At 32.7% G+C, this 10,810-nt stretch overlaps 1 protein-coding gene across 1 annotated transcript; it reads right to left on the bottom strand.

Annotated features, from left to right (window-relative positions):
• Positions 1 to 238: 238 nt before the first annotated feature.
• On the bottom strand, positions 239 to 3,944 carry LOC110612021 (receptor-like protein kinase 5). The gene is made up of 2 exons (XM_021752654.2): positions 1,174 to 3,944; positions 239 to 773 (listed from the first exon to the last, which is right to left on the bottom strand). The coding sequence occupies exons 1-2, from the start codon at positions 3,794 to 3,796 to the stop codon at positions 328 to 330; spliced, it is 3,069 nt and encodes a 1,022-aa protein (XP_021608346.1). The 5' UTR covers positions 3,797 to 3,944; the 3' UTR covers positions 239 to 327.
• Positions 3,945 to 10,810: the final 6,866 nt, after the last annotated feature.

Here is a 10,810-nt window from a genome sequence, read left to right as displayed (position 1 = left end):
TTAGAACTTCTCTTTGGAATAGTTATATTATTATATTTATATATTAAAAATCTAAATAATTTTTTGAGTGTCAATAACTAAAATAAATTATTTTTCTTAGAGTTGTATACACACAAGAAAATAGGCCAAAACTCTGTCTAGTCCCTCTTCTATTCTCACCTGGCATTTTTTTTTTTTTTTTTTTTTTTTGAAAAAATTCTCCCCTGGGGAAATAAGCAGAAACTTTTGGGAAAAAAAAAAAAAAAAAGACATGGCTATTCAATTGTAAGAAAATTGGCAGCAAAACTTGCTTACAAATAAAGACAGGAGCAACACTATTTTCAGACATCATACACTGTAATCTAAGCTGCTATCGAATTCGAAGTCTGATACTCTCTTACTTCGCTTGTAACTAGAAAGATAAGTAGGATTGCCAAGAAGAGGAGCAACATCAAACTCATTCCCCAACTTCTCTTCAGAATTCCTCATAGAACATCTACGTAGAATCAGCAAAACATCTTTCATTGAAGGTCTGGTAGACGGTACAGTGCTAGTACAAATGAGTCCTAGCTTGAATACACTCGTCATTTCTTCCAGGTAACTTGATTTCTTGATTTCCTCATCCAGGCAATCAATGATAGGTTTTCCTTCTGCATTTTGCCTCCATGCCCATTCTGCAAGGCTGGTGTTCTCATCCCCAATATGAGCTTCTTTTCCTGTTACTAGTTCCAGGAGAATAACTCCAAAGCTGTAAACGTCGATCTTCTCGTTCACTTTTGTTGTATATGCATACTCTGGAATACAATTGTTGAAACAATCGCAAGATATTAGGGACACATGCACGCACTGAAAGAAGTATTAAAAAGACAAGAAATATTTAACGTGGTTCGACCATGAGAGATTTATTTTCAGGAAAAGCAGAAATAAAGTCGCAATATGATCGAAAAAGAGAGATACAATCACTCCTGAACTCTAAAAGTATTTTCTTTTATCCAATTTGGATCGCAGTAAAACTATTTAGATCGGATCACAATTCATCTCATAAGAAAATATACCCAAAATTCAAGTCAAGTAAATAACAATAATCAATAAGAACATATCAAACTGAGGCTTCATTTTTGCTTTTATAGTGAAAAATTGAGTTAACCTTTTGAGAACTTGACAAAGCATTTTGGAGGTAGCTTGTGCTCTTACCTGGGGCAATGTAACCAAAAGAGCCTGCTACAGCAGAAATTGTGTGAGCTTCTCCTTGCTTAGCTAAAATCTTGGCAAGTCCGAAATCTGCAATTTTTGCCTCAAATTCAGAATCCAGCAAGATATTACTAGACTTGATGTCTCGATGAATGATCGGTGGTGAGCAGTCATGGTGCATGTAGCATAGTCCTTGTGCAGCTCCAATGGCAATCTGCATTCTTCTAGGCCAATTCAAGACAACCTGCTGAACTGAGTTTGTCCCTGATGATGATCTTCTTTTCTTTCCATGAAGCCATTTATCGAGGCTTTGATTCTCCATGTACTCGTATACGAGAAGCTTCGATTCCTCGCTTGAAATACAGCACAACAACTTCACTATATTTGAGTGCCTAATTGTTCCCAGGATTTGAACCTCTGCCACAAATTCTTTCTCCATTTTCTCATCAAATTTCCTGTTGTTCCAAATCTTCTTAACAGCAACAGATTCTCCTACATGGTTCATAGTAATCCGGTATACCTTCCCTGATCCTCCACTTCCTATCAGATTATTTTCTGTCAAACTTGATAAAATATTTGCTTGTGTGAAATCCACTTTATGGAATGAAGTCTGCTTCCATGTTAACAGTTCACGTTTTTTCTTCTTTCTCAGATAGTCTCTAATCACAAGCAAGGTTAATATAGCAGTAGCAATGGCGATAGTCATGGCAAGAACAAGAATCATGGCAAGAACTTTAGAGGAAATTTTGTTGGAACTGCGAGGTCTAATATAGCAATTTGGCAGGTTAAGGACTGGATTAATAGCACAGAGATTAGAATTGTTCAGGAAGCTGTTCTCATAAGCAAGATTATCAAATTGATCTGGGATTTGTCCAGAGAGTTGATTGGAGGACAAGTTAAGCATTACAAGCTTTAGTTGGCCTAACTCGGACGGGATTTTGCCAGAGAAATGGTTCTGAGATAAGTCCAAGTCAAGCAGGTCAGGTAAAGAACCCATCACTACAGGGATTTGGCCTGAAAGTGCATTTCTTGAGAGATTTAGAGTACTCAGTGACTTCCAGGAGATTATCTTGGTCGGAAGTTGACCTGAAAGTTGATTACCATCAAGAAGAAGAGTAGTAAGACGAGACAAGCTGGTAACTTCCACTGGAATTTCACCTGAAAACATATTGTTGCTTGCCTCAAAAACAATCAAATTCACCCAACGAGATATCCCAGCAGGAATTGGCCCAGAAAAGAAGTTGTTGTTAAGCTCCAACCTAGACAAATTCCAAGCCAGCAAGCTTGGAAGCTGTCCTGAAAATGAATTATCACTTAACAACAAGTATGTCATATTAACTGCTGTCCAAATACCTGAAGGTATTTCACCAGAAAAGTTGTTGTCGTAAAGCTGAACCGTGCTCAAAGTATCACAGCTTCCAAGCGATTGAGGAACCTTCCCTGTGAGATTGTTTGAAAACGCAACAACGCCTATCAAAACACCTCCGGCACAAAGATTTTCTGGCAGTTGGCCGCTGAAATGATTGGTTGAAACATCAAACTGTTCGAGCTTCGAATGGAGGCCTAGTTCCGGTGGCAGGACTCCACTCAATTTGTTGTTGAAGATCTTGAAAGTCGTCAGCGTAGAAATAAGGCCTATGCTTGGGGGTATTTCACCAGATAACTGATTGCTAAACAGACTGAGAAGTTTCAGATTCTTTAACTTGCCAAAGTCTTCCGGTATTGAGCCGGTCAAGTTGTTCATAGCAAGATCGATTTCAACCAAATTCAATGCTTCTACTTTCTGGGAAATCTCCCCAGAAAATTCATTGCGAAACAGATACAAATAAGTCAAATTCTTCAACGTAAAGAACCCACCTGGAATACTACCTTCCAGATTGTTTACGGCTAAATCCAAGTGCTCAAGACTTGAAAGATTGGCAAAACTGTCTGGGATATGGCCGATCAGATTGGCATCTCTAATCCACATGAACGTCAACTTTCTTAGCTTGCCAAACTCCGCCGGAATTGTTGATGGCAGAAACCCATTATAGGCCAAGCCTAATTCTACAAGGTTGGCCAAGTTACCAATCTCCTTCGGGAACGTCCCATTGAAGAGGTTCGAATTCAGGTACAAGTACTGCAACTCCGTTAAGTTACCTACCGCAGGCGGAATATCACCGGAAAAGTTATTACCCCCGAGGTTCAAGTATTTGAGAGTTGAAAGCCGGCGATCAATATCATCTGGGATTGAACCCACAAAATTATTTTGAGAAAGATCCAAACTTTGGAGCTTGGAGCAATTGAAAAGAACTCCTGGAAACCCTCCGGGGATGTAGTTATAGGACAAGTCAAGAACAGTGAGGTTTCTGAGGTCACAGATTGTTGCCGGAATTGTTACCGTGATGTCAATGTTACCGAGCAAAAGTGCGGTAACCTTACCGTCGGTGCAGGAAATTCCCGTCCAATTGCAGAAGGAGAACGAGGAGTTCCAGGACCGTAGAGACGGTGGGTTGTTCAGTTGTTGCCTGAGTTTCAAGAGGATGTCCTGCTCTGACTCGACACTTTGTGAATTTACAAGGTAGGGTATGGACATAAGGAGTAAGGGGAGGAAGAGGTTCAGAAATGGAGAGGATAGTTTGGACATTTCGAATCGGTTCAGGCAACTGCTGATTGCTGCAGTTGGATATAGTTTTGCCGGGAAAAGGGCAGAGAAACTAACGGCTTCTTTCAAATCTGGCCAGCGAGGAGATGATATGTATGAGCTGAGGTTTGGGAAATGACACTGAGATTAACAATAATTACCGATCCACCACTGAAAGTGATATCGATGACCAGAGGTGAGCAATCTTTTAGTCCAAACTGAACCAACATTGTTTTTTTTTTATTATTTTCTTTTTAACTGTAAGATTACATTACATTACCACTAGCAATCGAATTAATTAAAAATTAACTGAAATTCGTTGGATCCGTTCGATTATTAAGTTATAACTGGATAATACATGTACTAATACAGCCTGCTAATACTAAAAGTATATTTAATTTAATTTATTTTATTTTATTTTATTTTATTTTTTATTTAAATACTTTAAAAATTAAATGTGTAATTTATCTATGTGTTAGTTTATAATTAATCTAAATTTAAATTAAAATTTTAAATTAATTTAAATAAATACTCACATATTTAATCTGATAATAAATATATCTAAATAAATTTAAAAATTTTTGTCTTTAATTTTTAATTTAAAAAAAAATAATTTAAATAAAAAATAAAAATAAATTAAATTGAAAGTTCTCAATAAATTCAGGATGAAATTGAGAAATAACCCTTAATTCTTTTGTCCAAGCAAGCATAGATCAACTGTACCTGCCAAATCATTTAATTTCAAGGACTTGCTGGTCAATTTAGACTGCTAGATTTTATTATATATATATGACGCTGGTGGCTTTGTTGTCATTTATAGGAAAAACTTGTCAAATGATTTAATTAATTTTTTAATTTTTTTATGATAATATACCTGTGTTCTAAAAAGATAAAAAAAAATTTAATTATTTATCAATAAAAAAATTAAAGATAAATTTTTTATTTTTTTATAATAAATTTAAATTTATTAAATGAGTGATATATTTTTAAATCGGAAAATAAGTTAAATTAGATAATATTGAATAAACATTAAAATGAATTTTTTCTTTTAAAGGCAATTTTAGTTCACAAACATGATGCCGATTACGTGTATAAACAAATACAGCACTCCCGGCTAAGTGATGTTGATCTAGAAAAGCTAGCCTTAGGCAACTGAATACTTTAATTTAATAAAATTTAAAGTGTTTTTTTTATATTTATATAAATTTCACCTAATATTAATAAAAAATAAAAATAAAATAAAATAAAATAATCAGCATTTACCCTCGTGGTGATGAAAACGCAGCTTAGAATTTGAAGGGCATTTATGTAATTTTATATAATTATGACCATTTTACATGTTTTTTTTTTTTTTTTTCAGTCAAAGTGTGAAACCATTTGGTGTGATGACAAAAAGATAATCTTTAATTTGGAGTTATATGTAATTTTCTACTCGATTACTATCCATATGTTACTTTGTCAAAAGTTGACTATTTTAATTGAAAATTCAAATCCTTGGCGTTATTTCCGAAACATTTATTGTCTTTTTTTTTTAACGATTTATTATATCTAATTGTAAATGAGCCCATCACTGTTAGTTAGAGATTGATAGCAGTTTTGGTGAGGTTCAGGAGTAGAGAGTGCTCGAATGTCCAATGGTTTATAGAGCCAGAGGTTTCTAGACTCGGGTTGAATGGATTGCGCTGGATCGAATATAAAGAGATTCTCGATTAGGCTCTTTTTTTTTTTTTTTTAATGTTTTTTCTAAACCCACACTCTTGTAATCTGTTCATTTTAAACCTGATTTAAAAGCAAATTATAAACAATGTTCGATAAAAAAATAATTGGTATTTTAATTGAAATAACTTATCGTTTTTCTCTTTTAAATGATTTACTTTTATTAATTAATTTTTATTTTTTAATATTAAATCATATATTATTATTTCATTTGATGAGAGTTATTAATAGATTATTTTTTTATTAATAGATATATAAAAAAGTCAATGTAATTTTAATTTGATAATAAAATAATTTTAAATAAATTATAATTTAATATTTAAATTTTAATATATTCAATAAATTAGTTTCTTTATTTTTATAATCAGATATTTAAATTTTTATGTATTTATTTTATTCGTTAAATTATTTTTTTAAAAAAAACTACCAATGAAATAGTATCTTCTTTATTCACATATAATTGTAAAATTTTAAAACTAAACGTAAATTTATGATTTAAATATTTAAATTTAATAAATCTTAAATATTTTTTATTTTTTTATTATTATTTATTAATACACATCAATTTTTTATAATATAGAAAATTGATAGACGCAGAATTTCAATAAAAAGACTAAAAACCATACAAAGCCCAGGGTTTCATTTTAAGTTCTTGGCGAGAATCCACTCTAATTGTAAAGCGGTGACGTGAGAAAGATTAAGATTTCAGGATGCTCGAGAAGAGTGCAATCGGCAGCCGACGACTACTTTTGAATCGTTTTTATATTATTAGCATTCTATGAAATTGAAAAGGTGAGATTTAAAAGAATGTAAGATAATTTATTCTGAATGGTTAATATTTTTTTTATGTTTTTTTATTTATTATTTTTTAATAATATATAATCATCATCTTACTATAATATCACATATCGCTATTATATAAAACTATATATATAAATATATTTACTTTATTATCATCATTAGGTTACCGTTTAATTCTCTTTCAATACTCATTCTAATAGGATTGTGATATAGTTAGATCAGCTTCCCTACTCTTTCATCACGTCAGATAAGTTAGATCCTACTTTGATAAGTTCGGATTTCGGTCGGTCCGACTTGCTCGATTGTGGATTGAGTTGCGCGTTGATGGATCAATTTGCATAATGAACTCTGATAAATTTCTAATATAACTCTTATGTAAGGGTTTGATTATGGTCTGAAATGCTAATGGTCCAACAGTCATCTATGTACGATCTAAGTATATTAATAAATAATAAATAAAAAATGAATGTGTTTAAATTTATTAAAGGTAAATATTTGAATAATAAATTTATATTATTCTAAAATCTCATAATTATATGGAAGCAAAATATGTATTTTCATAGTGTATAACAATAACTTTATATTAATAATACCATACAAAAATATTCAATTATTGATGATAAAATACAATTATATTGTAAAATCTAAAGTTTTTTTATATTTATTAATTAGTGGATTCTAGAAGGAGGATAATCCTTATTGTCCATGGTAGATGGCTATACATTGCATCTCACTATCTTTAAAGACTAAAAGAAAATGACTTGTTAATTTGTCATTACTTATATTCTCTAGAGGAATAGCTTTACATGCAAGAGACTTGTTCGACTTTAATTTTGTTAATTTCCTCATATACTTTTCAAAGGCAGCTGCAAGCCCCACTAGAATTTGATTTCAAACTAAGGGATTTGATTGAATTATTTTAATTTAAAAATTTAAGGTTGAAAAGTTTTTTTTTGCTTTTTTAAATATTCTTTTAGTACTTTTTAATATTTGAATCATTTAAAAATAAAATAAAATTTTTTTTTTCATTCCAAGAAAATATTAAATCATTTTATGAAGAAAATAAATTTTAAAAAATTTACTGATATATATGTTGGGTTTGGATTCAACTTTCTTTGTATTAGCTTATGTTTGCTGATCCAATGAGATTTAGAAATGTAATTAATATTTACATGGTAAAAAAAATCAATCGATGTATAATATTTTCTTCTATAATTTTTATTTATTTTTTTAGTTGTTATAAAATATTGTCCAATTTCTTTTTTTTTACCATTATAATTAATATATAAATTAATTATTATAATTTTATTTTATTTGTTTTATTTTCAATAAAATCTTCATTAATTTTTTATTTTTTTAAATAAAAAGTTAAATTATTTTTAATATTTAATTAAAATCATACCTTATTAATAATAATTTTATTATTTCAATAAATAATAATTTTCTCATTTTTCACACAAAATAATTAATTTTAGATTTTACGATAAATTTAAATTGGATTTAATTTTTTACTGTCGAGACCCAATAAAAATCTATAATGATTTTTTAAAAAAAAAATTTCAAAATAAATAATTTTTAAAAGTGTAATGAGAATCGCAGGTCGATCATAAAGTTCGAGACAAAAATTCTATCGTCTAGAAAATTAATTTTGGATTTTAATTATTTTTTAAATTTTTTTATAATTTTGCATATTAAAATTTTTTTCATTATAAATAAACTTTTTTAACTATTTGAAACTATTTTTTAACTTTTTAAGAATTTTAATAAAAAATTTGAACTTTTAAACTCTCATTTCTATTATATATTTTTAGTTAAAGATTATTGATTAAAATTTCTGATCAACTTTAATCAATTTTTTATTGAGTAGGATGTTGGCCGGTGAGAGTATAGTATTGTTAGTTAAGAATATTCTAAAATTTGAAAGTTGGAGTTGTTTAAGAAGAAATTGCAGATTATGCTAAGCTTTATTCTAGAAGGAGAGTTACATTAATTATTATATCTTTGGTTGGACAGCAAGTTTACTGCTTTAATCTAGAAAGGAAGTGGTTCTTTGTATTTGTTTGATTTCAATATGATTTTTTTTTTTTTTTGAAATAGGGGGTTGGGGGAGTCGAACCTTAAACCTTTCAAGATTACAGGATGCACTTTCCACCAGACTAAACCTTAGAGTGCTGATTTCAATATGAATTTATACTTCTTTTTTATTTAAAAGAGATATAAAAGCCAAATAAGCTGCACAATGGAAGCAATTTTCTCTTTTTACTATAAAAATAAATATTTTAAAATAAATAATTAAATAGATTTGAATTTAAAATTTCATATATTTTATATAAATTTATCATTTTTAAATATATTTGTAATACCCGACTAGACTCCAGTGTCAGAATTTCAACCTTCCAATGGAATCTCCGTTGGAATTCGAGATTCTCGGATGCCGAAACCTCTTAAAAGGGTAAAATAAGGTTTTATGAAATGATTTTATGATTTTAATGCTAAGTTTTTGAATTAAAGTTTTCAAATAAAGAAAAAAGCCTTGGAGGGAAAAGCCCAGGTTCGGCCGCCAAATCTCATGTTCGGCCGCCGAATCTCATGTTCGGCCGCCGAACATGGTGCGGATGCTGAAGCTCTTTTGACTCCCGAAGGTGGTCTGACCAGCCACCTATAAAAGGCTCCCTGTCCGAAAATGGACGAGTTTTCTCTCTCCATTTTCGGGTATAGGTGAGGTTCTGCCCTTCCATGGTTGATTTTATGTTTTTCCTTCAAGTCCTTCAAGATTTTTATAAGTTTTTGCTTTATTTTGAAGATTTTAAGCTTAAATCAAAGTTTTTAAGTTTGGAGACCTCCGGAAACCATTTTCTCATCATCTCCGAGTTCGGATCACATCTACTCTCAATCTTCAAGAGGTAAGTGTAGATCCTCATCTATTCTTATGTTTTAAGTAAGTTTTCAAAGGGGTTAAGGGTATATAATGCATGTTTTTTAGTAGGATATTATGTTAGGGTTTATGTTAGCTGTATGCTTAAAGTGATGTTTTTGTGTTGTTTGTTGGGGTTTAGGCTAGTTTTATACCCCTTATGCATGTTGAAATGTGTATGCATGTTTTAGAATAGTTGAATGTGTGTTTTGGAGAGTTTTGGTGGCTGGAAGTGTGAGGCAGAATCGGGTTCCGGCGACCTTAAGTTAATCTGAATCCTAGCGCCGGTAGCAGTCCGGTTTCCGGATCGTTACAGATTGGTATCAGAGCCCTAGGTTCATATGGTCAGACCTAGAGTGTCGGGCTCATAGATGTTATAGAAGGGCAAGCACAATAGGAAAAAATCATGTCCACCAGGATAGGATGTAGAGTCATGTCTTGATGATGATGTGTAATGTCATGACTATATGAATGGGCATTAATGATGTGTGATGTATAATGTGGGTTCATGTGTTTCCACATGAACCATATGATGCTAATGTTTTGTGTATATGTTGTTTTTCAGAAACAGGATGCGGGGCTCACGTCGATCCGCTAGATTGACAGGAGCTCCACCTGAGAATGAGGGCACGGATGCCCTTCCCCCTGCTCTGCCAAGGGCAAGGTCTTGTAGAACAAGCAGAGAAGGAACATCAAGGGACCCTAGAAGGTCTTTTGATGTAAACAGAAGAAGAACAGATCAGGGTAGAATGTCAGCAGAGGTGAGGGAAACAGAGGAAGATGATCAGAGAAGGGATGGGAGTCTGGGTATGAGTATGTCTGAAGAGGGTGTGGGAGAGTCACAAGGAGGCACTCAGGTCTCAGGTTATGCTTATCCACCCCAGTATCCACCCTACCCACAGGGACCAAGGTATCCGATGGGAGGCACATTGGATTTCTTTAGCTATAACCCATATCCCTCCTTCATGCCCTATCCTCCCTTTTACCCACCATATCCACAATAGCCCATGTTTCCACCCTCACCCTTCTATCCAAATACAGCAAACTCTAACCCAGGGAATGTTGCACCTCCTTCTCCACCAGCAGAACCAATAGTCCCCGAAATCCAAACACCCAAACCTAGCTCATCTGTGGGGAGCAAGGTAAAGATAACAGATTATCTGAAGTTGGATGCTCCCAAGTTCAAAACAGGTGATGATCCGTTTGAGTACCTCAAGACGGTGAAGATGATAATAGATGAGCTGGAGGCAAGTGACAGTAGAGCCATTCAGATGGCGGGGTTCACATTAAAATGCAAGAAAGCAAAGGAGTGGTTTAAGAACTATGTGGACGCAAGGCTGGATAGCCTATCCTGGGAGGAGTTTGCCAATGAGATTGCAGGATGGGCTTTTCCTGATAGTTCAAGGGAGCTTAAGGTGATTGAGTTTGAGCAACTGAGGCAGACGGAGGACATGAGTGTTGATGATTACACGGACAAGTTCCTGGAGTTGCTGCAGTTTATGGGTCAAGTGTATGAAACTGATCAGAAGAAAGCCGAGAGGTATACCATGAGACTTCACTCTAGGTATTCCTCCCTAATCCTAGCA

This window comes from Manihot esculenta, chromosome 3 (genome assembly GCF_001659605.2).
Source record: "Manihot esculenta cultivar AM560-2 chromosome 3, M.esculenta_v8, whole genome shotgun sequence".
NCBI classification, from domain to species: domain Eukaryota; kingdom Viridiplantae; phylum Streptophyta; class Magnoliopsida; order Malpighiales; family Euphorbiaceae; genus Manihot; species Manihot esculenta.
Note: the sequence above shows the minus strand (reverse complement) of the source record. Positions and strands in the feature narration are given on the sequence as shown.

Bases quoted from the DNA above. Each gene is read 5' to 3' on its own strand.
- LOC110612021 (XM_021752654.2), bottom strand. From the start codon at position 3,796: ATGTCCAAACTATCCTCTCCATTTCTGAACCTCTTCCTCCCCTTACTC. The intron at 774-1,173 runs GTAAGAGCACAA...ATTGTATTCCAG, and splicing joins TTTTGGTTACATTGCCCCAG to AGTATGCATATACAACAAAA.